Here is a 27,749-nt window from a genome sequence, read left to right on the forward strand (position 1 = left end):
CGGAGAGTTAAGAATTATAAGTTCACACAGTCACCCACATAGCGACGTGGAATTATGAACGACAATCAGTACTGTATGATTTAAATATCTATTTGGAGCTTCTGTCGAATGGTTGAATCATGTCTTTCAAATTGCAGCATTTCACCGAGATCAAACTTACTTCGCTATGCAAGAGATGTTTTAGGCACTTTAATCTAATATCCCCACGATAAATAAGTGAGCAAATCAAAATTTCTCCCTATTTTATTTTTGAGCAATGGCAATTAAATTTGGATTCAATATAGCTCTCTGCCTTGATAGTATAATTGGTTCCCATGTGTTCTTTGGAATTCAGGTAGTCAATAATATATTCCTTTAACTTGCACGCAATGTTCCATAGATAAGTTAGGCATGAGTATTTTGTCTTGAATATCATTGAGGGATCCAAGAAATTGGAAGATCAGAGCTGCAGGAAAGATATTCCAACAGAACTTCGATACCGAAATTGCTAATGATTGCATGTTATCATTAGCATATAACAAGCAACGGTATAGCAAGGGTAATAGGCATTCCAGACAATTTAGTAAATAAGACCATATATATTTACTAAATTATCATCAGTGGTAATTTAGTAAATATAGATGGCTTCCTGAGAATAACGTTATTTTTTCACCTTTTAATGATATTTTTTGTTCAAAAAATGGTGTAAGAACACCTATTAGCATAAATTATTCCACGATATCTCCACAATGTCATTCAATATTCTAAATATCCGCCAATATTGGAAAGATATCGTAATTATTGTGTATCTTGTGTCCAGGAATGAATAGGAAAGTTTTGTTTTGACTATAATGTCCTATAAAGTTCTATATTTCCTTACACCTAGTAGCTACTACCACTGTGCATGATGCTGCATTATTATACGACAGTAATTGATATGAGTAACATAAAATATATAGTCCTTCAGTCATTTAAAGTATTTTTCCATCTTGAGCGGAACTATATCTAACGGTTTAGAAATTAGCTATTAGGCCACAAGAAGAACCCCCTTTATGTATAGTTTAATATATAAACCAATATATAATTTTAAATTAAATCAATTTTATAAAACTGTAACGATTTGGACTAAAATAAAAAATAAAAATCTTTTCTTTTTTCATTTATCAAACAGAAACTAATTATCATATGTGAATCTGCTTAGAAAATTAAAGTATGATAGTCTTAATTGCTCATCAGAAATGTATATTTCTTTTTTTAATATTTGCTATTTCAAAATTAGGTATTAATTTTTGATACATTAACATTAAAATGTTACAAGAACTTGAAGAATATCTGCAGTTTCATAAAATTATTAAAAGCAATGTTTATGTTTGTTTATACTTTAGTTCTTTTAAAAATTCGTCAAATATTATAATCTCCAAACTATTAAAATAAAGTAGTTATCCTAGCTTATCAACGAGTTTTTGTAGAATAATAATAATAAATTTAGCCCATTTTTTAAAAAAAATATGAGAGAAGGGAGACCTAATATGAAATGTTGTAACAAAATAAAATAACTTTAATAGTAGTACTTTCATGTTACTTTGATTTCATAAAAAGCTAGAACTGTTATTTGTATTTTTCTATTGTACTCAACATTTCTTAAAAAATATTTTTACTTTGTCGAACTACTCTGCAATCAAATTCTCAAATAACACATGGCAATACTATTTGCCGCGCGCGTTTGTTTTGTTTTTTGATTGGATGTGCATGTTGATAGAAGTTCGATTATTTTCCATATTAATAAGCAAAATCTTATCTTTGCTATTTTATAATTTCTTATAATTCATTAATTTTTATATTATTTTATTAACTCATAATCATGCGCCCGAAATGCACCACAGCTATATTAAAAAGATTGAGAGATGTGATGAAAAACACAAAATATGTTTGTCAAAGTTTACAAGCTTATGTCATACCATCCTGCGATGCTCACCAGGTAAAAAAAAAAGTAGAATCTATCAATTTTGCTTCAATCAAACAGCCTTATTGTAATACTTTATTTTTTATGGTATTGTGGCATATATGCTTCCATATTTATTATCATATGCGTTTTTGAAGATTTAATATATCGAATTGTATTATTTAAAAAAATAGCCTGTTTAAGCATCCACTTGAATTTTTAAATTTAGTTTACATATATTCCTCTATCTATAGGAATATATTATCAATTAGTATTTGTCCTGGTATCCCAGAAGCAAGTTCCGATTTTAGTACTTCAAGATTATTATGAAAATAATCACTTAATTTATCTAGTTTGTGTCAGTGAATTAATTTTGAACACAAAGTAGTGTAGATTTAAGAGAATATTTTCTGTTTGATTATCTTTCTTTTGAATTCCTTTAAAGATCTGTTTCTTTTCTTAATTTGATTGTTTTTATGACTGGTGGTTATTTGACTGATTGGTTTTGGAAGGTTTTCATTTGTTGTCAAGCATTTATATCATTGCAGGAAATTATACTAAATTTTTTCTTAGAATATTTTATCCTTGTAAATGTAATTTTACTTAATACTTATATCTGACAGTAATACTAATTTTTTTATGTTCTAGTTTAATTGAAATTGAAGGCGTGTTTAACATATATTTATATGAAGGATTTTTTTAAAAAAATTTCTACAAGTAATGGCTTTTTGTCATACATCATTTTTCAATTCTGTAAAAAAAAAAAAAACTTGTGAAGTTTGGCATAAATTTTTGAATTTGTGTGTTTGAAAATTTCTAGTTTAAACAGAGCATAGGAATTATTTTTAGAAAGGTTATAAATAGAATGATATTTTTTAATATCACTGTTACTAATGATGGAATTTACCTCCTCGGAAAATTAGCCATGCATTAACTGCTCATAATGAGGACTGTTTTACACAGTATACTATATCCCCATTATTATTATCAATGATCATTTCATTCATCATACCTGGATGCAAGGTAGGGAATAATCATTATGCCTGGTAAATGCTGGAAAGAGATTACCAGCATAAATATTGAATCGGAATTATTGTAAGGCTTGCTATTTTTAAGAATGTGCAACAATTGTTTGACTAAGTTTGTTATTCTGAGATAAAAAATATTCATAATGTAAAATAATTTTTCTTTTTGATATGTATTTTTATTTTGTGCCTTGTTACATTACTTCTTTTTATAAGACATAAGACAGGGTTGCCACAGCACTGGGAGAAACAGGAAAATACAGGGAATTTAAAAATTATCCAAAAAACAGGGAAATTCGAATAATTCCATGAAAACTGGAAAAATGTAGGGAATTTTAAGTTCCTTAATCCCTCTCTTTTTTTCATCTAAAAAAATGTTTTTTCTTTGAATTTTGTGATAATAAATTATAAAAAGGAAGTGACAAACAAAAACAAAACAACTGAGTAATCGTGGAAACTCTCTCCTTTTTTTTCTGTATAGAGCAGTCTAATTTCGATTTCAAAAACAATTCTCTTTCCTTGAGATTCCCAGATTGCAGCTAATGAGGGTGCACAAGACTAGTATTACTACGTGAGAAAATAGAATAAATTTCTCTGGTGGGAATAGCAACATTCAATTTGTAAAAACATTACAGTGATGTTTAGTCACCCATGAATTTATTGAACAGTTTATTATTTGAGAAATTGTGAGCTTATTCAGAATAGATTAGAGAATATTTTTTTAAAAATGAGCTGCTAAAAATCTATATTTAATACAAAATGGATTGATAAAAATATGAATCCTGACTTTGTTGAATAGATTAGAGAAGTTATGCGAAATCTGTTTACTGTGTACTGCACGCTTTGTAAAAAGATAATAAGTTTAAGTAATACGGGAAAATAGGCACTTATTTGTCATGCCAAAAGCGGAAAACATACAAAATTGTGTGCCAGTCCAAAAAATCATAATTCCAAAAACATAAAATTTGATATATAAAAATAAGCCAATTTCGAACTTTTTAATTTAAGTACAATAATTTAAAGTTAAACTTTCATGGTTATTAAAATTTGTTGCATCACATTCATCCTTGAATGCATCCAATGATGGAAATATGTTCACTAATAGTGAAATAGTAAAAAAAGAAAAATATGTACTTTACGTCATACAAAATGTTGCATATTATTTGTTTTGGATTAGGGTCGTTTTTTTTCAACAATCTTTTAAGAAATCTTTAAAAAAAATTGACAAAGCTTTGACTTGCATATCACAAAAATATCGATATCTTACTGAAATACCTTACATTGTAAATTTAAAATTTTAAAAACATGTCAGATAAGAACTCCTATGTAAAAGTGACAGAAAAATTTTAGATCTAGGTACTTGTGGATTACACATAATCCATTGAACATTTCAGTGTGAACATAAATCTACTGAAAGGAAAGTGGAGTTAGTTATTCTAAGACCAATGTATAGAATGTTAAAGTGCCAATTTCCTGAAAGTTACTGGTTTTTTAGATTTTTTTTTTTTAAGTTTTGTTCTTTTCATTGAGTAGTGTTATATATCAATATTTCCTAAAGCACACTTAAAGTTTTTGATGGCATTAAGAAATATAGATGGCAATTTAAAATGTTTTTTTTTTTTTTTTTCTGGATTTGCTACGTGTGATAATATAGTAAATGCTTGTCAGGATAAATTGATTCTGATTAAAATTAGCTTTTCTTATATTGCTAATATTCTTCAACCATTTCTTTAAAAAAATCAGACATCTGAACCAATGGTGCCTTTCTTATGATTTTTTTTTGTTTTGTTTTGTTAAACATAATAAAAAACATTGTCACAAGAAACATAATCAAAGAAGCAAAAACATTAGACATTTAATTTTAATAGAGCTTGATGATATTAAAAATTTAAAGCTAAAATAAATATTGACATTGAAATAATGCATACAGTTGTGTGATTACTAGTGGAGCTACTAAAAATGGAAAAAAAAAGAGGCTTTTTACTATTGTTTTATATTTGTGAAGAATACTATAAAGATATTTGAATGGATATCCAAAACTTTTATTACTTTAAAAACTAGATTTTGTTTAAATCCAAATTTATTGAAGAACCTTGCTTTTTCCACTTATTAAAACTAGTATATGAAGGCTGTTCATGCATTAGAAAAAAAATGCAAGGCTTTTTTTTTTTTTTTTCTTTTTTTTTTCTCTCCCTTTTCCAGATTTGAGTGGTATCTGAATCTGACTGAACTGTAACCTTGTATTATGAGGCATAATAATTCAAGGATATATTTATTTTTATGCAGCAAATTTATTTTTAAGAAATTTATCCTTGGTAATAATTTATTAATCAGCATCAAATTTTTACAAAACAAATTTAAATATAAAATGCAATAGAATCTCTAATATCCTGAGCAAAGGAGTTATTTTCTGTTTATAATCTGTGTTGTCAAATATCCATGGAACACTCTTTCTTTGCTAGGCTAACTTTTCCATTTTGACTCTACAGTGAACTAATTAAATATATCTATCAAGGATAATTATAATAAAGCTTTCTCTGCCATCAAATTAAAAAGTTTTGTCAAAAGATAGAATTTTGTAATTTCAGTATTGGTTTAATTTTTGAAAATATTTGAAAGGTTAAAATGGTATTTCTTTAAAGTAATTAATAACTTAGTATTATGAAATTTCCACATACTGATCAAAAATATTATTTGTTTAGAGTGAATACATTGCGTCATGTGATCAAAGACGAGCTTTTATCTCTGGATTCACTGGCAGTGTTGGTAAGCATTTTAATCCTATTATTTATTTCTAAATCATTTCCTTTTATAATTCTTTAAATAATAATATATTTCATAATATTTTCAAATTTTATTAAGTTTGAAGTAATGATTCTTTACTATAGTGCTGAAATAAAAATTATTGGGTTTATTGCATTCATATATTATTAAATCCTTTCAAACAAATGAAGTGATCTAAGTTGCAAAAATTTCTAACATAAATAGTTTTTTTGATGTAATAAAATTTAGCTCTTGAAATTTTTTCTTAATTCTAGGTACTGCAATTGTAACAGAGAAACATGCTGCCTTGTGGACAGATGGAAGATATTTTCTTCAAGCTGAACAGGAGTTGGATGAAAATTGGATTTTAATGAAAGTTGGTATGTTTTAGAATTATTTTGTGTCTGAATTTCATTATTTTAATCTATAGAAATGTGTGAGGATAATTAATAAAATTAATTATGTTTGGGCTAAATGATAAAAAGAAGAAAACAAATATATTTGTCAGCTAGTTGAAGATCTGTAATCTAGAATACATAAATAGCTAATAACCTTTTGCAATCTGAAAAGTAACGAGATGCATTATTACACAAATATGAGTATGAGGATTCCTTTAGTGTTTAAAAATCTGAGAAATAGTTAGTGGATTGTTATGTATCTTAAAAATTAATGCTAAAGTTTTTGCTATTATATGGCTTTATCCAGCAAGAATGTGAAAATGTATGTATCCTGCTCTATGGCTGTCAGACTGGAATAGGGATACAAAGAGTTGATTTTTTTAAGTACTTTTAGATAGATTTTTGATAGCATGTAAAGATTCTTTTAGATCTCTGATTATCATGATTTTCAAACTATATTTGCAATAATATTTTTGAGTGAAAAAAAATTACTATGACTTTTTTTCTTTTTTTTACTGTTTTTTAATATAAAAACTGTAACATTTTTCTTTATCAAAAAATATGACTTTCAAAATTAAAATGCTTAATTTTATTGTAATTTAACATATTTATGCAATTTAACTATTGGCACCTTCCAAAAATTCTACTATGTTTTTGCTTAAAATAAATCATGCTCATTGATTTTATATTATAGAGGAAAAGAATATTTTAGATAAACACTAAATTAAGTATGTTCTTGGATTTATGTTTAATATGTTTAAAAATAAGATAAGATAGTTTATTCATATCATTTAAAAATGTTTAAGTGTTGTTATGAAACTTATTTAGGTGCTACTGGTACTCCTACTTATGGTCAGTTTTTATCTGATGTAAGTATAATGACTTTTGAATGATTTTTTTAAAGATATTATTTATTGATAAATTTTGCTTCGAATTAATGATGCAATTTATTTAAATTTTTTACATGATTGTCTTTATTATTTTTTTTATATGCTGATTGCAAGTATTTGTAAAGTATTTCAGATTGAATGATTTTATTAGGCATTATCTGTTTTCTGAATTATAAAATAAAGATGCTACAGATGCTTTAAAAAAAAAGTTCTGGAATATGTAAATGTACAAGAGATCTCATTTGCATCTGATTTTGCACATTTTTTCTAAAGTGTTGACTTGAAATGTAGAGCTATGAAACATTTCTTTCCTTATCTTTCTAAGTATAGCATTGATTAATTGGTACAAGACTTGATTATATACAAGAGGGTGTATCAATTACAGCTTAAAATACTTGATAGTCCCGTAACTGCTTTTGTATGATGATTGTCTTTAATTCCATTTCGTAACTATGTATGAATGAAAAATAAAATATATCCTGATATCAAAATGTGACCGTTGTTGACTTCTGTCCTCGATTAAATAATTTTACTTTAGGAATGCACATGAAATAATAGAATATCTAATAATAATTTTTTGATTTATTATTATTTTTAATATTTGCTAATGTAACTAGTGATTTTCTGAAAGCGAAGCATAATAGTATACTTTAAAATATGGTTGACATTATTATTAGATTGTTCTGCGTTAATTTTCAGACTTAAATTTTTTTTTATTCTCTGGTATGATCTGCTTTGAATTATCAAGTTTTTCTGTGTCTTGTAATAACTAATTCAATTTCGATAATTTTCATGTCTGGAAAATATGATTGGATTGGGTCTCTTTTAATACTTCATTTGAAACATTAATTTAAAAAAACTTTTGAAAATTATTTTCCTTCATTATCATAAACAAGCATCCATTGAAAGAGAATTCAGCCTTAATTAAAATATTGTTGTGAGAAATTTGAATGAAAAATATTACATGCTTCACAATATGTAATGTAAGACAACAAAAAGCATTCTGGCAGAATCCATTCGGTAAATATTACTGAAGAATTGAGAAAGCTAGCAACATCAGCCCATTCAAAACATCATCTATTTTTGGAGAAACAGATGGGGAAAGATATCTTTGTCACTGACATAAAGAAAGATAGACTCTGATTTCTTGATCTTTTTATGGAAAAATAAATTTTTCTTAAAAAAGGAAGTTGTTGAAATGTAATATAAAGCTAATGCACTTGTTTGACAAACCAGGAACATTTCACTACTAACAAAAATCTAAAAAGCTGGGAAAGTTATTAGTAAATAAATTGAAAGTATTAAGAAATAATCTAAAAAGAGTATACCTTTTTTTTACATATTTTATAAATTTAACATGATTTTTATATTCTTGATTTATTTACTTATGTTTTTAACTTTCTTTTTAGAATGCTAATAAAGCTATAATATAACCTTTTTGTTGGTAATATTTCTATCAAAGTATCTAATTTTTTACAAATATATTTAGTTTATTTCATCGAACTTATAGTTCTATGATAAAAACTCTTGAGGTTGGTTTTTATTTTTTTTTCTCTAAATATACGTATAAAGAGCTTATTTTTTTAAGGTGAAATTAGTCTATGTACCCTTGCATACTTTGAAGGGTTAAATTTAATGCCAATAGAGCTTTGTGATTGTGATGCATCAACTTCTTTGAATTTACTTTTTAAATTGATTTTCTAGGTTTTACCTTTGGGTAGCCATGTAGGTGTTGATCCATTTCTTATGTCTTATGGTGAGTTAAAGTTATGAACGTGAAGAATATTTAGCATTTTTTTTTATTTTTAATAATTGAGAAAATTTAAAAAATTTGTCATTATATATCTTAATTTTCATGAAGAGCAGCAACTATATTATTCATTTTGTTGCTAAAAATAAAACATATTAAATGCAATTTCGTTGTTGACTATCAAAATGACATGATTTGTTTATTCCCAAGTAAATGGGAGTACCAAATATTTAATTCAGTCAGTAAACTTTAGAAATTACAGTAATATTTTCTTTCGTTTATATGATGTAATAAATATAAGGAAAATCATCGTCCAATGTTTTATGATTTTTTCACTCAGATGAAGAATTTGTGTCTTAAATTAAATCAAATATTTTTTAGAAAAATATAATTGCCAATTACTTTAGCTTTCTTGGATTTCTTTTTCAAGAAATGTCTTTGACAATTTAAAACTTAATAAAAGATAATAAAAATGCTTTTTTTTATGAATAGGATTTTATGTTTCAATGCTTTATATAACAAAAATACATATATATTTTTCACTCTGACTTAAACTTGATTTTATTTACTTTTTTTTTTTTTTTTTTCCTTAAAAGGACTTGAAAATAAAATTATGATCACTCTAATTCTCTAGTAATGAATTTCCAATATTTAAGTAATGTTTTGAAACTTAAAAGGTTCTGTTACTTCAAAGTTGTTAGAAATTAATATGGTTTACTAATTTAGAGGACTTAGAGTAAAATTGAGTTAGTGACAACCCAACCCTTCCCATCACATAATAAGAAAGTAACAGAGCACCAGAATCAAGGAGAAGAAAGAACGTGAAAGTAGAGCACACATTAAAATGAAGCTTATTCAGGTATGGAATAGAGGAAAATTTGATAAATTCACTTTTAAACAACTAGAAGTTTTTGTAACAATGCATATAATTCAAAGTTTGATGGGATGCCTAGTAGCTTGGTGAAGGTAAGTTATTGTTGCCTATGCATAATAGGATTTTACACCCACTCATCCACATTGTCATTAGTGGTTTAGTAAATGCTAATGATTGCCCATTGTATTTTAGCCTTCTTAATAATATTTAGTTTAAAGTGATGTAAAAGCATTAATATATTATTTTTAAAATATCATTGAAGAATGGTGCCCAAGACATTTATATCTCTCTTCCCCTCCTTTCCTATTTTCTATGCCACTGATATGATTGGTTTGCTTGTTCATTTAATATCAAATTAGAGAAACAGATGAAAAGCAAAAACCTTACATTACCAGAAACAGAATGCAAAAGAATGAAAGAAAAAAACTAATTGAATTTTATATAATTTGATTTGCATTTCATATTTTTCATTTTTAATATGGACCATGTGTTTTTATAATTTATATATATGTTTATTATTTCTTGCATCAGATTCATGGGACACTTTATGTAAAGAACTAAAAAATAAAGGTCATAGCTTAGTTCCTGTTCAAGAAAATTTAGTCGATGTTATTTGGGATGATAAACCAGACCGTCCTCTTAATAAAGTCGAGTGCCTTCCAGTGAATTATGCAGGTATTTGTTTTATTTGTGATCCTCTGTTTATTTATGTGAAATTTTCAACTGATTCTTTAAAATTTATATTCACTAATTACTTACATCTGGCACAATATTTTTGAATTGAAATACATTACAACCCTCTTTTTTTATATAGTTGCTTAGAATTACAAAGATGGTTTTATAGAAGATTCACTTTTGGATCTATAAACGATTCTCTCCAAACTATTTCAAATGCTTCATTCTTTATATATATATATATAAAGAATGAATTATATAATAATTTGAAAATTATAAAAATTGAATTTATTTCTCCTTTAAAATAGATTCTTTTATTTTATCCACTTTTATTATAGCCTCCAACTTTGAGGTTTCATTTCACCTGTGATGTGCATGCTGTGTCTCAATAAATGATTATCAATTCATTCATTATCAGATCAACATTAGATGGTTTTAGATTCTGTAATTAGACCCTAAAGGGTGTGAGGAAATCCAAAGTCTGTATGTGCCAGATGAAAAAAGGTTTTATATTTGAGTTTAAGTAGTTAAAGAATTAATTCTTTAACAGGCACAAGCTGTTTTCTTTCAAAATTTACATTTTACCTATAATTTGAGAAAAGAAGCTCATTTATGACAAAAAAAAAAAAAAAAAAAAAGAAGAAGAAGAAGTATTTTTTAAATATTTGTTGTGACTGTTGTTTATAACATGGATGTTAACATATTTAACACTGCTCATACAAGCAATCACATTTTATTGACTTATTCAATAGAAAAAATATGAAATACAAATAATTTCATAAAAAAATATGCAGTTTTGTAAAACTATTTATTATTAGTTATTTCAAAATTTAAAATATATTAATTACACATGAAATAAGTGGTAGTAAAACTAAATACAATGTAAATTATCAATTGCATTATTTTAATTATTCTGGTGAAACAGCATAAACTATGGAACATTGCATGTTAAACATGACACTTTTGTCCGTTTCTGCTTAGCTGTGGTGCAACAATGTTAGTAAGATATTTTAAGGCAGTGGTAAGATATTTGCCACTGCCTTAAAAAGGGTTAAATTTATAACCTGCAATAAATTGATTTATTATGTACATATAATTATATCAATTGCCTTATTCGAATTTTTTTTTTTTTTTTTTTTTTTTTAGGGAAAACCTGGCATGAAAAAGTATGGGAAGTACAGAAAGAAATGCAAAAAGAAGGTGCTTCAGTTCTTATAGTTACTGCTCTGGATGAGATAGCTTGTACGTAATATCAGCATATGTTTATTTAATTTTTTGGTTGATTGGAGATTTATTTTTTAAAAAATATTAGAGTTTGTTACTATTAATGATTTTTAGATATTTTATTAATATGTATAAGATAAAAATTTTTGTGCTTGTGTGTGGTATCATGTTTTCTTTGTAACCAGAACCTAACTGTGAATGAACAACACAGACATAAATCTGGAAATATCTGAATTCTTAAATAAATAACTTGACTGTTAAAAATCTCAGTTCTAATTTTGACTATAATCTTAAGACATATTCTAGTTGTTTTGTCTATACTAAGATTTGCCACATCAAAATTAAACAATGTTACGTAAGCAGTGAGGGAAGATTTTAAATAATTCTAGGAACATAATCATAATAAAACCATCATTGCTCCAGTGTTTAGTTTGCATATTTGTTTTAGAATATTTTTACAAATCTTCTATATTAGTTTATAAAAGATGTTTTTGGCTCTTTTCACTGACACCTGTGGATGGCATAAAAGCTTTGAAAACTAAAATTATTTCATTTTAATTATTCTTATTCTTATTTTTTCTTATAGTTAACTGTACACTTGAGCTGAAATGGTAGTTCATCCATTAAGGTTGCAGATCTGTATAAAGCCTAAATTTATTTTTAAAAGCTAAATTTTTGTTCTATAACTTTTTTAAATTTTATTTTATTTGTTCCATTTTAAGACTTCAACATTCTTTACTTAATTTGACACTTGTAGTCTGAGAATCGATGAAAATGGAAAAAGAAACAATAGAAGAAAATAAGGCAAGAAATGAAACAACAAGCAAGATTAAATGAAAATTAGAGCAATATATCTTGCAACCCTTAATATTTCATTTTGTACATAACTTTAAAAAGAACCATATTTTTAAAATTTATTTTATTTTAGTTATTTATTTTGAATTTAGAAACACTTAAATTGCAATCATAGCAAACTTGTTTTGGAGTGCTGATTATTTTTTTCCCACCCATCCAAAGTTTGCATTTGTTCTCATGCGCCCCCCCCCCCAACTCTCATATTTGATATTTATGCATTTTGATTCCCCCCCCCTTGCTAGAAATGCATATACTTTATAGAATGATCATTTTTATTTGTTAAAGGTTTCTCTTGAAAAAGTGCTTGGTTAATTTTCTAAAATATTATTTAGATGAAAATTTTTACAAGGAACTAATTATTAAATATAAAAAAATAATTAGTATTGATGATCATTTACTGCACATCTTATTTGTTGTTCATTTTTAAATGATTTTTACCAAGCTGACTGGGTAAAAGCATAAACATATGTGGAGACCATTGATACATTTATTTGTTGAATTATCCCTTCAGCATTTATATAATTTTCTAATAATAAAAGGCTAAAAAATTTATTTTATATGTCTGAAAAGAAACAAACTTCATATGTGTTTTTAAAATTTTATGGTTAAAAAAATTAAATTGCAATTTTTTGAAAAATATTGTTTTAGTACCGTTAAATTAATGAGCTAGCTGCTGCTGCATTGAAAGTAATTATATCTTATATTGGTATGGTAATTAGACTGTTGTGAGTTATGTTGAATCTTTAATATATTCAATGGATGTTATTCTTGTTGCATTCTTTATGTTATTATTTTTAGTGCTTTATATTCCACTTCTTTAATATATTTATTATTCTGAATCTTTGCCAAAGTTCATGTGATATCTCAAATATTCTCTTTAGGGTTATTCAATCTCCGTGGTTGTGATATTCAGTATAATCCAGTTTTCTATTCTTATGCTGCTGTAACTTTAAATTCAGTATAGTAAGTATTCTTTGTATTTTTAACATGATAAATTACACTTGTATTTTTCTTTATGGAAATTGTGCTATCATACTCTCAATTGTTATGTGTTTGTAGACCTTTCTTTCTTTTTTTTTTTTTTTTTTAAACAGTTGAATTCAGTTAAGTGTTAGGTAATTTTTATTTCTTCTCTGAATGCCATTTAAAGCCAATTATGCATTTAATTTGTTTATATTTAAAATTTTCTTAATTGGTTTATTTTCACTATATATTAAATAAAACATGTATACACACATATGATGATTTGCTATTTTTGTTTTGTAAATAAATGGAATTTTTGCTACAAGAATCTGCAGCTTTCATATAAAGAAATGCATAATGCCATTTTTGAAGTGAATTTTTAAGCACTTATGTATAAAATTTTTATGTTTTAGTTTCTTTATTGACCCTGAGAGACTTTCTCCTGAAGCAAAAGCAAGTTTAGAAAATACATCTCAGGGGAATATGAACTTACAGTTTTGTTCTTATGACAACTTAACTGATACCTTAAAAAACATAATAAATACTAAAAATGAAGGCAAAATATGGGTAGGTCATATTCTTTCTTCATATGGATATTGCAAGGCAGTTATATCATTTATGTTTGTTATTTAATTATTGTCAAAAATCGACGAATCTCCCTATCTATTTTAAATTCTGCTATTTTTTTAAAAAATGTTTTTTTTTTTGCATTTATTTAATTTATTTTTTCCAAGGAAACTTCTCATTAACTAAGATAATATTTTATGGTGTATATCACTATTATAATAATTTTTACCTTTTATACCATATAGAATGTAATATTCTTGTTAAAATTCTGCGTACTTCCAAAGTTGTTGTATTAACAGCTAACTGATTCAAATGAGCACATAGAATAATTATAATTCTAGGCCTCATCTTAAAAGGGTACTTCTTTTTAAAAAGTTATGTATATATGTCTGAAAATTGAATAGTTCTATTATTCAAATGAATATTATTTTAAAATTTATAGATTATCATTCTATGAATTTTCTAATTCATTCTAATTCTAATTTCAAAGAATTATTGATTAAGTTTTATCTTTTTTTCAGTGGCAAAATAAAACTATATTTTCATCGATTGCTGATAATCACAGATAAATCACTTGCAGATTAATGAATATTTAAATCTTTTTTACTACACATTACTTTTGATCTAAATTGGCTGCAATCTTAAATACTTTATTTAGATATAATGAAAGGACAATTTGTTACTTGAAGAAATACTTCTTAGCATCTCCTGGTGGTAAATTCCAAAAGTAAAGTTCATGTTCCGAACACTTTTGAACATATGAGCCATATTCTAATTAAATTATATTTCAAAACTAAATTTTATCTATGTAAGCATTAAGCTTCCTTGAAGAATCTTCAAAATTTCTCTTCTATTTCAAAGTTATTATGATCGCGATTAAACTGCATTTTTAATCTTGAAATCTAAAAACTGATTGAATTTCAAGATGAATATCTGTGTGCATTTATTTGGTTTCATTCATTAATATTATGTTCTAATTGTCTAAAATAACTTCTTTTTTTCTCTTAGAAGCATTATGAATTAATTAAATTTATTATTGCCTAAGCTTGATGTGAAGTGAATGTAAAATCATAATTCTTCTAAGTTAATGAGAATATTGATGCATATTTTTGAAGAATATAATATTTCAGCTTTGTAATGTAATATGGTTTAATTTAACAAAAATTAAGAAAAGCAGAAAAGAAATTTATTTCTTAATGTCTGTGAAAAAGAAATGGAGTTGAAATTTAAATTATTTAATGTCTGTTCTCTTTCTAGCTTTGCTTTACATTACTTTTTTTAATATTTATTAAATCATCATTACATTTTAATGTTTTTATGATTATTATTATATCTAAACCTGTGTTTTATCTGTTTTGATTCACCTTGCAAATTATATGTTCTTTTGTAGATAAGTAAAGAATCAAGTTATGCTATTGTTTCCCTAATCCCTCAGGTGAGTGAATTGAAATTGAAATTTCTGAAATTAGATTAATGATAATTTACCCTAAAAGTATTCAAGTATAACTTGAATAAATTTATTGATAAATGCATTTCTTTATCATTCTTCTTAGGAAAGGCAGTTACTAAAAATAACTCCTATCAACTTGAAAAAAGCCATAAAAAATGAGCAAGAAATTAAAAGTTCCCAAAATGCTCATGTAAGTTGTTTTTCTTTTTTATTAGATACACATATTTTCTGCATATACTGATATATTACTTGAAAGTTAAAAATTCCTCATGAAATTTTAAAGGGAAATCCATAATATCCATATTTTAAAATATGTCATGCAATACAATAAATATTGCTTTAACAAAATAGTTCTTTTACAATTGTTTTATAATTTCAAACTAGATACTGCAAACTGACAACAGTTACTCATTAAGTTTGATTTATATTCATGTGAAACATGTTGAATGGAACTTGGTGACTTTGTTTTGGAATTTATTGTGCAACTTCTTCAATAAGAAAAATAGTATGCGATAACACAGCATAAATGATCATATAATTAAAACATATATGTATACTAATGCATATTTTATGGTGTTTTTACAAATTATGAACTTTATTGTTATAAAGTCTAGTTTATTTTGAAGTATAATCAATCTCTTGAATTAAACTCGTGACTTTGATCTATCCAACTAGAAATAAATTATCCTGAATCAGTTATATAACTAATTATAGTCTGATAAATATTATTTTTATCATCTGTTTAATATGAAAAAACTTGTTATAAATCTATACAGTGAAAACTGTCTATAACAATATTGTAAGAACCAAGGTAAATTATTGTTAAAGACAGCTTAACATTACTGACAGTTTGAAAATTTTCTAACTGTAAGTAAACAGTTAAAAAAATAGTACAACTGAAAATGATAAAAGCTATATACATTTTCAAAATACATTGAGGAAATCTGAATTTCATTGGGACCAAAGGGAAATATCATATGTTATAGATAGTATTGTTATACTTTGACTTCACTATATCAGGTTAAAATTACTTTTATTTGAACTATGAAAACCAACTTTGATAAACTGCATTTTATCCAATAAAAGAAGATAAAATATTGCTTGCTTAACACATTTAAAGCATTTTTTACTGGCTAGCTATGTTTTCTAAGTGTTGTAGTAAGTTGACAAAATCAACGTATTTGTTCAGATTAGATGCTATGTCAAAGTTTTGTTTGTGATATTTCTTGAAACAAGAATTGTCAAAGTCAGAATAGGACTATGTTGCTAAATTATTTTGGTTTTGCTATCTATTTTAAATATATAGATTTTATTAAGGCCCGGGATAGCCTGGTTTAGGGCGTTGGATTCGAATCCCTTGTTTTGTGAGTTCGAACCACATCGGCCGAAGACTCCCTGTGCGCATGGCGGCTGCACACGTATAAATCAGTTGTTTCCACAAGTCCTCCAAGTCGAGACAATATCACTGGGGGTACTGGATCAGAGTTGATTGTTCACTGATTCAGGTGAAAAGTTATGATCTGTGGTTGAGGAATGCAAATGTGAATGAAGTCCTTCCTGTAAAAATGGTTGTGACGCACGAGTAGCTAATATGTACTCTTAGCCCTAGATGGTGCTACTGAAAAATAAGGGATGCTCTCTCGGCTTGAAATCGCTGACTTCGTCAGCGAACTTGTCTTGGACAAGTGCCATAAGAAACAACAACACAACAGATTTTATGCATAGCAGGTATAAGTGATATCTGTTTTAAAATTTTCAATAGGTAAGAAATCGATTGGAAAATTCACATTTATTCACTATGACACTTTTTTTTAACTATTTCCCTAAATTAGTTATTTTTTTTAAAATAAATATTACTATTGAATTAGGCAAGAAGGGGCAGTATTTCTTCTGTTATGTTTTTATATTCTGTATCTCTTCTAATTTGTATGTGGTCTTATTACAAAATAATTATTTTCATTTGTTTGTATCAAAAGAGCAGTGTACATCAGATTTATCTTTTCAGATTAAAGATGGTGTTGCTCTCTGTGAATTCTTTTGTTGGGTGTCTAAGGAAATTAGCAATGGAAACTTGACAGAAATCGATGCAGCCAACAAGTTAGAAGAATTCAAAAAGTAACTTTAAAAATAATGTTTATAGGCTTGTTTGAAATATTATTAGTTATTACCTTCTTAATTTAAAAATGTCTGTAAATAAGTAAAATAAATTGTTGCAAACACAAAAAATTGCTACTCTTAATATAGATAATTTACCAATTTTATATATAAAAAAATTATGTAATTAATATTTTACATAATATTATTATATGACAGTATGCAAGATTGTTTAGAGCAATTCATCCTGATTACAAATTACAATCATTCCTTTGTAAATAATAATAGAGGAATGGAAATTGAACATAGTATAGAAGTTATGTGTATATGAACATTTAAAGTTTTGTCTATGTAGAACAAGAGGAAGTTAAAAATTTTGTGCACTTTTTTCCTGTATCTTGTATTGATGCACGCCATAATAGTAAAATAAAAAATATTTACGAAAACATTTGAAAAAATTACATTCTGTTTTATCACTATGTGTTTGAAGCTGATTTATGTTGCAATGCTAAATGATTTGAATATGCCTTGGATCTGTGATTATGAATAGGCTTCACAATGTGGAGGATGAAACTAAGTGCAGCCTGTTATTGTCTACATGACTTGCGTCTGCAAGTTACATAAAACAGTTAAATGTTTTACAACAACAACAAAAAAAAAACTTTTCTTCTGTATTCTATTCAAACTGCATTGCATTTCTGTTTGTTGTTGTTGTTATGTATAGAGTTGACATTGTTATTTAACCAATCATTTTTAATAGCCTTCCTTATTAGGAAGCAATCATTTTACTTTAGTTGCATTTTAATGTGAGGATGAATTTTTTTTTTTTTTTAAATTTAAGTTCCAATTTTTTTACATCTACAATATACAGCCTTTATGAATACTTTTGGAAGAAGTAAGATTTTATATTAAAAAGAGAATAGATCTTAAATTTTGTGAAATTTTAATTGGTTGAGTAGTTAACTGGTTTAACTTTGAGTAAGAATTATTAACTGGTTTAATGTTGAATAGGAACTATTACGTATTCTAGTTTCTTATCCCTCCTAAAAGCCAAATTAGATTTTCAAACCTGCATTTTTTTTCTTCGTATATTGCTAAAAATCTGCGAATCTCTATCTATCCTCTATTTATATCTTTTTGTTTAAAATATCCATTTAAAAGATGGAGAAAAATCCTTTCCAGAGTAGGATTTAATTACATTTTAAAAAAGAAACCATATTTTATCAGTTTTATAAGGTAATCACTGAGAACTGACAGCTATCTCATGAAAATAATCGATTTTCCTGAAAGTTTAAATAATAAATTTTGATTTCTCTATTCATCAGGTTACAAAGTGATTATGTTGGACCAAGTTTTGAAACAATATCTTCATCTGGGCCAAATGGATCAATAATTCATTACCAACCCACAGAAGCAACTAACAGAAAAGTAACACATGAAGAAATTTATTTGTGTGATTGTGGTAGTCAGTACAGGTGAATTTTTACTTTGATGTTTTTATTTACTTATTTAAGTTAAGCAACTTATTGTGCATAATAATTTTTTTTCTTCTAATAATGTGTTTTAAGTTTAAAATAATTTAATATTGTGAGAAAAATTCCTTTTTATTTTATAGCATTTTGTAAAGTTTTGAGACATTTAAATAAGTGATATTATTTTTATCTTTTTCTTTAATACTGAATCTTAGAGATGGAGGAACTACTGATGTTACCAGAACATGGCATTTTGGAACTCCGTCTGCATTTGAAAAAGTAATATTTCCTTTGGTGATCAATATTATAAGTATTTTAGAATTAGTGATAAATATCTTGGTAGAAAATTGGATCTTTGTATATTTAGGTTTGCTATACTTTGGTTCTGAAGGGTCATATAGCACTTTCGTCTGCAATATTTCCTAAAGCTACAACAGGTAATTTTCAGAAGTAACTTTTAAAAAATTTAACTTATAAAAGTTAAAATTCTCTCCTGTATTTGTTTTTTAAATTTCTATACAGACTTTTCAAATTTTAATTACAGATCTAAAATAATTTTCTTTGCTTTATGGTACTGAAGAGCTTTGATTATTGAAGTTCTTATTAACCATGGTTCCTTATTATTTAGTATACTTTCATTCAAAATTGTTTCTTAAAAAAAAAAAAAAAAAAAAACCCTTCGTACCCTAAATAAAAACATAAAAAAAAACCTTAAATTTTCGAATTAGAAAACAAAGATGAAAACCTTTCATAAGAATATAACAAAATGAGTTATTCAATTATTGATTCAGAATGTTTTTTATTACATCAATTACCTTACATATGTTTATTTTTCCAATATTCTTGTGCCATAACTTTTGTGTTTGCCCTCTTTTTGTCATGTTTTAATCTTTAGTAATGATAATTTATAAAATTTTGATTACTTAGGCTAAAATAAGATTAAATACCATTCTACACATTAAATAAAAATGAAATGAAAGTATATTTTGCACCAGAGAAAGCCATTTTTTAAAAAATGATACTTTATTCTTAAAAATGGTTAATAAAATAATGGTTAAATAAAATAATATTCATCTTTTGATAGTTGCATGAAGTAAATATATGCTAAATATATTGCCATAATGCATAATTCTGATTTAAGACAGATTTCTGAAATTGGTTTTTTAAATGTGCAGTAATATTTCATTGAATCGTAGTAATTTTGACAAACTATACATATTCATTTATTTGAAATTAAATCTAATTTTTGTTTATTTATATCATTTCAATCATTAAACTGGTTTATTATTTACTATGAGAAATTTTCTTAGAATAGATATAAATGTTTTAACAAATATATGTCAGAGCTTAAGACAAATCATGCCCCCCCCCCCTTTTTTTTCATGCTATTAAAAATCTATAATATTTCCAAATGTGAAAAAAAAAAAAAAAAGTGGAATGATGAATTTTCACGAGATAAGAATATTGTTAATTCATCTTCAAATATTATTAATATAGATTACTGCCAAAATATTTTCTTACAGTTTTAACTAATGAAGCAATAAACTAATAACTTTATAAATGGGCACACATAGTATAGTATATCAAAATAATTTTAAAATAGAAAACATTTTCAGTTTTGTTATTGAAGAATTTAATTGGGAAAGCTATACTTGAAGTATCATTATTTTAGCACTGATTAAAATGGATAAAATCTCTTTTGAAATTATGAAATAAGTATAACTGAGAGATTGTAAATCTTTAAAAATATTCCATACTGTTGATTTTCAGGTTATAGGCTTGATAGTTTTGCTCGACGACCTCTTTGGGAGTACGGCCTTGATTACAGTCATGGAACTGGCCATGGAGTGGGAGCTTATTTGAATGTGCATGAAGGTATTGACCAGAAACTAGAAAGTTTTTAAATATTTTTTACTTTGTTCAAAAGAATGCTTGTTGTAATTGTTTCCTCATTTCTTTCTTACAAATAAGATTTTGTGAAAAATGTGATTAAAGTTGCTTTATATTTTTTATATTTTCTCCTTTGTAATCATTGATTAAAAAATATATGAATTTATGAGGATTTCTTATTAAATCGCCTGGTGAATTTTGTCATTTGTACCTTACTTTTCAACAATAGATAGAACATACTTATGAGTAATTATAGAAATAATGAAAATTATTTGAATTTATTATAATAGTGAACTGGGCCGCGGTGGCCTGGTGGTAAGGTCTCAGCTTCGGAACCAGGGGGGTTTCAGGTTTGAAACCTGATTCCGCCGAAGAACCGTCGTGTAAGGGGGTCTGTTGCACGTTAAATCCGTCCTGACCAAACATTCTCTTGCTGGTGTAGAGAGGGGGGTGCCAGCTCAGGTGTCGTCCTCGTCATCTGACTGCTGTTCAAAATTACGTCCCAAAATAGCCCTAGTGTTGCTTCAAAATGGGACGTTAATAAAAACTAAACTAAATTATAATAGTGAACAGTACTGTTTTAAATTATAAATTGATAGATAAAAGGGAAAATAAATATTTTAACAATCAAATCAGTATTATTGAATTGCAATCTTCTGAAATTCAAGAGTGCTTAAATCATTTTTGCTCTACTAATTCAGAAATACTACTTTCTGGAATTATCATTTAAAAAACACTAACATTTTAAATCCAAAATTAAAACTTCACATTAAAATAATTTTCAAAATTGCATATTCTTTGGCAAGTATATATTGTAAAGCAAAATATTGTTTTAAAAAATATGCGAAATCTTTTTAAAAAGTCTGTTAGAAAAAAATTGTTTTGAAACGAATTGGTATCACTGGAAAAGTTTTTAATTTTATATTTTAAAGTAATATGAAATTAGATTTTTGTACAATAATATGCTTTGAAGTTACTGGAAAAAAAGAATAATAAGCTTTTATTAATTTTTAACTAAATATATGCTTAAAATTTTAAAATAATTTTTTCTTATTAAGTACCCAAGAAGTTTTTGCATAGCAAATATGGTTGCTCTAGACACTGCTGTGTGAAATATTTTAAACTTTTTTTTTTCATCCATATTTGCAATTAGTGTACCAGCATATATGCTTTGTCATTTAAAAAAATGACTCTAGTATGTCTTATATATTATAATTTTAACTTTCCAAAATAAATTTCCAAATATTTGATTAGCTTAAGTAAATATGTACATTTGTTTTTTAATGAGCCATCTTCATTATTCCACTTTTAATTATTAAATGTTGTAATGTTTGTGCAATGTTTTATGTTTTGTAGTTTTCTTTTTAACATTTTTACATGTGTAATAATAATTACTGATAAAACTTTCAGGGCCAATGGGTATCAGTTATAGATCTCTGCCTAATGACCCTGGTCTTCAGCCAGGAATGATTCTTTCAATAGGTAACTTTCCTTTTCATTTAACTCTTTAATTTCTGATTGCAAAATATGAATGTATTAGTTATTTTTACATGCTTCCATATTTATTGTTACATGCAATTCTTTATAAAGATTTATTTTTCCATTATAATTATTTTTAAAATGAGAAGGAAAATGATTTGATGATTACTATTTAGTATTTAAATAAATTCATGATGATTTCCTTTTTTATTTTGAATACTAAAGAGGATTTAAACTATTGAAATTATTGGAACTATTTAACAAGATGCTGATTTTCTTCTCCTGTACTCCTGCATAGTGATTTAAGTGATTTAGCAGATGTAACAGTAACACAAAAAATTTCTTGATTAAAAAGATAAAGTGAAAATGTAGTGTACAATTTAAATTCTGGAATCCTTTTATCATCAACTGGCATTTATATAACATATATTAAATTATCATTTTATTTATATATAGCATAAATATATCAAAATATTTTATATGTTTATTATGTACTGACCAATCATATATTCGTATGGAGGCATCTTTAAATTGCTGTGCCGTCATTGATGATCCAAAAAAAAAAAAAAAAAAAAAAAAAAAATTATGGACTTTTACACTTAAATGTTTTGCACCAATCAGCTCTTTTTATTTTGTAGAATTCTTTGCCTGTTGCTTCAAAGTATTTTAATATGTTATTTAATTTTAATGCTTCATCTTGTTCTTTAGATTTCCATCTTCACAATTTCTTTCGGAATTATGGTCACCTGCTGGTTAGATTTAAGGGTTGGGAGGTTATAAATTGAAACCCATTTCTCCTGAAGAATTAGTTGGTTTGATATACATTAAATCCTTCAGGACCAAACATCCTACTGCTCTTGTTCAGAAATTTAAAAAGAGGGCCCTAACTCAAGAGCCAACTTATTTTTTAACACATTTCAAAATTATAAGCTTTGTTACAGAATAGCTCTATTATTACTTCAAAAGGGTCATTATATTACCATAAATAAAAAAGACATTAATATAAAGAAACTAAATTTATTTCAAATTCCACTTTCTGCTTTAATCCTTATCAGTAACCTTTGAATGCTACATGTCTCTCAAATGGCTGGAACTCTTTAAATTATCGTCTGAAGAGATTAAATTCATCTTTTATTATTTCACAAAATATTCTTCAAGTTTAGAATTACTATGACTACATCTGTTATGAAACACATACACAAATATGTTTCATTAATGAATGAATTTATTACATTTGATTATCAATGTACTCATTTTTCTGATATGAAATCAGTTAATTACAAAATAAGATAAGCATATACATACCCGAAAAGAGCATCATTATTTTATTTATATTCCTAAGTAGAAGAATATATATAACTGTAAAATTTATTTTGAAAAATAAAGCTTACTTTCTTGAAATTGTAAAAATGGCAGTAAATAGAATTGGCTAAATATAAACCAGTTTCTGTTGATCCTTGAACTTAAAAAAAACAAAAAAAAAAAAACTTCTGAATCAGAAATTTTAATTCTATAAACCTTCTTCAGTAGATATCAAAATTGCAGAATTTCTATAATAAAGGCTTTGAATAAAATAAATGGAATGAAATTTTATTTAAAATCTGAAGATTGAGATACTGTTTTTATTATTGTCAATAAGCTTCAGGAAAAAAAGATAATTTCATAAAGTATTAAAATTAGTAGTTGTGTTTTCTATTGATGGTGAAAAAAATGTTCACATATTTTTATTCGTTTTTGGCTTACATTTTATAAAATACTATTTTCTGTATTAGTTGTTTTTAAATACGACACTCTTGCTATAAATGCATATTTGATTATTTTGTTGCAGAACCAGGTTTTTATGAAGATGGAAAATTTGGCATAAGATTAGAAAACTTAGCTCTTGTCAAAGAAGCTGAAACTTCAGTAAGTAAATGTGCACTATATTTAATATCAAATGTAAAATGGTATTAAAAGCATTCTTATGTAGAATGAATTAATATGCTGCTTTTCTTCTGAATTTTTATTAATTATTGGAAATATTCTTGCATCTTTAAAATATCTATCATTATTATGATTTTTCCAATTATGTTGATAAAAAGTTCTTTAGATTTAGTATTAATGCATATCATTTCCTTTAATTTTCTAGAATTTGTTTATTAAAATGATTGGATTTTTGTTGTTGTATTGGTATTATTTGACAACAGATTCTAAAACCCTCCCGGCTATTGTGCTTGTGTTAGGATGGGTTTAATTGTCAAAATAGAGGTGAGAGGAAATTTGAAAGGAGGGGATGCTTACATTTAACAATAAAATAAACTTGGATTGCTAGCAGACTGAATTAAAATAATACGGTCAGAAATGGCACAATATTCACATACACGTGAAAAAAATAATTGAACAAAAAAGTATCTAATAGGGTGAAAATCAAGGTCAAAGAATGACGAATTCCAGAAATGTGCTCATCCTTCCGCTTCTCTCCCCTTAATGAGATAGTATCATCGAAAAGTGGTCGTCTCAGAATACTGAAACAAACAGTATATGATATTTTATTGACATTCTTTGCCAAACAACTTCAACTTTATGTTGTTTTTTTAAGTCAATTTTTTTTTCAGATAAAATTTTGATTTTTCTACATAGTTTTTAAAAAATATTTGTTTTATTGTCATTTTACTTAATTTTTTTTTATGCTTCATTCATGCATAAAGTTTTTTAATTAGGCTAGTGACTAATTTTACTTTATTTTCAGCATAACTTTCAAAATACAGGTTTTATCACATTTGAACCATTAACTCTTGTTCCTTTTCAAGCTAAGCTTATTGATCCTTCACTGTTGACTGACAAAGAGGTAATGTTTGAATTTTCGTACATATAAATTTTTTAAAAATTCCAGATAAAAATCAGTTTTTATCTTTGAATTGAAGTGCATTTTCTCTCAGGCAATAACATATTAAGATGATAATAAAAACATTTTATTTTTGTTTTTGAGTACTTCATAGTGTGCATATTTAGTGTATGAAAGAGGTGTTATTAATTATTGTTATAAGCAGATTTTATACTTGGTGATAAATATAAAGAAACTTTAAGTCGTTAGTCATAATATTTTTATTTTATCACTTTTAAAATTAGCTTTCTACTGTTCAAAATGTAATCTGATTTTCTGACAGTTTTAACATCTTTTTTTTTTTTTTTTTTTTTTTTTCAGAATTTAAAACATTTATTTTACTTTTGAAATTCTTAATATATAGCAATAGCTTCATAACTGTTTTATTTTATTTATAATTAAGATAATAGTAATCTTCTTAATCTAAAAGAGGGGTTAAAGATTATATTTTTAGTAGTTTCTTTTTCTTCCCCTCACTAATCAGTAGATTTCATTAACACTTCACATAAAACTACCGCTAGCTCTTCACATTCATTATCTTCTAACTATATTATAAATCTTAAATTGCATCAAAATATTTCAAACGGCCTGAAAGGTTGCAGGGAGTTAACTTAAATACAAGCAGTAAATCTTCCTAGAGCATCCTGAGCATTTTCAGTTAGGTTTAAATCTAGAGAACTCACTGGCTAACCCATAAGCAAAATAGCCTCCCCAAAGCTAATTTTCCATTATTTGAGTTTTGTATGGTCTAGCAATATTGTAGGATGAAAGGATTGAGTTCCAACCTAAATGACATGTGCACATGTCTAATTAAAGTTTTCATTTGATGGTATGGTATAAGGAATACACACATTACTGGATGTTTTACTACAATCCTTTATGAAGCCTTATGCATGCAGCTGATCTGGATACTAACCATAAATAGTTGCTACTGAAGAAGATGTGAACTGGATTTATTTGTCTTTTGCAGTTATTTGGAACTAATGCTCATCTGTGATACTTGTAACATTAAGACTTCTACTGTATACTATACGATTTTGTTCGTAGAAATGTAGTCAGTGGTGAGTGAAATGTTAAAAGGTTTGCATTCAACCAGCTTGCTACCTCTGATTTCATACTGCTCATCCATTGCAACACTATTGTAATTATTTTGATAAAGATGTGAAATATTCATATTAAAAAAGAGCTCTTGTAAAATTTCACCATCATACAATTTCTATTTGCAGAAACTTTACACATTTATAAAGTGTATTCTCACAACAGTGTTAAACCATGGTAATTTTATTTACTTGCATACAATACTCTAATTTAACATTACCTTTTGCATATACTGTGTAATTTGTTTGAAAATTTACTTATTTTGGAAATAATCATATTTTTTCTTACATTTTCCTTAATTTTTAGAAACCAATGTACTTATCTATGATAGTTTTAATTTAATATTATGCTGACGTTTTTCATTGAGCCGCATGTTATCTTATTTCTTGAATTCCTTTTTGTCTCTTCCTCTTAATTTCCAGAATACAGATATAATTTAATGTTTTGAAGTGCCTTATAAGAACATGCATGAAAACTGAATTTTTATTATTGTTTTCAACATAATAAGCATCTTTTCTTAAGTCTTGCTTTATAGTACATTTCCATACTGTGATGAGATTTTTGTACCATTTTTAGATCAAATGGATCAATGACTATCATGTGAACTGTAAAGAAGTGATAGGAAAGATTTTGGAAGAGGAAGGCAAAACTGAGGCTCTTCAGTGGCTTTTAAAAGAAACTCAGCCGCTTGGATAAATCGAGTTTTTGAAATTGATTGCTCAATTTTTTTACATTTGTGTGAATTTTTATTTATTTTTTAAATAAATATTTGTGCAGTTATTTTTCTGTCTTTATATATGTTTTCTAATTTTCATTATTTATTTATTTATTACAAATGCCCAGAAGATTGGCTATGATGCCATTAGATCTCTAACCTTTCAAAATTTCTGAAATTTACAGTTTAAAAACACAAATGCAGAACAGAAGTTAAGATGAATGGCATCAAAAATTTGATGTTGTCTGCACAGAGGACATAGGGAGAGTCACAAAGCCCAAACTAATACAAATACATGAACAAACAGTCTTGGCCTGTAGTAAGAAAGGTTGCACAGCTGCACTTCTAGAAAAATCTAGGATCAACTGTGTATCCTCAAGCAGTGAGGCCCATGGCTTACCAGCAGTCACACAGTGCTCTCTGCTTTATCCTGGAGGCATATCTTCTTTTTATCTATTGTGAATGATATTAGAGGCTTTTTCAAAGGTCACTGGAGGACTCTTGCACCCCTTTTGGCCAAAAAGTTATTGTCAGGAATCCTGCAGTGAGTGGGGATCCACTGGAAAGAAACAGAGATTGACGTTGAGAGCTCTCTGCACTCTAGTATACAGGTATTATCTTTTTATTGTTTGTTTGCAAGAGATTGAAGAGCAAACAGTGAGTCTGACAAAATAACCATTCAGCAGAATGACGAGGGGTGGATAGCCAGTTGCTTTAATGCAATATAAATAGATTCCATTTCACCATATAATGGGTGAAATAAGCATCTATTGGTGCATAGGA

The 27,749-nt window shown here is 26.5% G+C and overlaps 1 protein-coding gene across 1 annotated transcript; it reads left to right on the forward strand.

The window, feature by feature from the left end:
• The first annotated feature begins 1,670 nt into the window (after window positions 1-1,670).
• Window positions 1,671-27,031, forward strand: LOC129984702 (xaa-Pro aminopeptidase 1-like). Its single transcript, XM_056094643.1, has 20 exons — window positions 1,671-1,957; window positions 5,649-5,712; window positions 5,985-6,089; window positions 6,936-6,976; window positions 8,702-8,753; window positions 10,153-10,296; window positions 11,443-11,538; window positions 13,257-13,338; window positions 13,752-13,905; window positions 15,296-15,340; window positions 15,459-15,545; window positions 17,361-17,470; window positions 18,775-18,924; window positions 19,137-19,200; window positions 19,289-19,358; window positions 20,692-20,796; window positions 22,222-22,293; window positions 24,119-24,195; window positions 25,019-25,117; window positions 26,828-27,031. The coding sequence occupies exons 1-20, from the start codon at window positions 1,841-1,843 to the stop codon at window positions 26,945-26,947; spliced, it is 1,854 nt and encodes a 617-aa protein (XP_055950618.1). The 5' UTR covers window positions 1,671-1,840; the 3' UTR covers window positions 26,948-27,031.
• Window positions 27,032-27,749: the final 718 nt, after the last annotated feature.

This window comes from Argiope bruennichi, chromosome 9, assembly GCF_947563725.1.
Source record: "Argiope bruennichi chromosome 9, qqArgBrue1.1, whole genome shotgun sequence".
NCBI classification, from domain to species: Eukaryota; Metazoa; Arthropoda; class Arachnida; order Araneae; family Araneidae; genus Argiope; species Argiope bruennichi.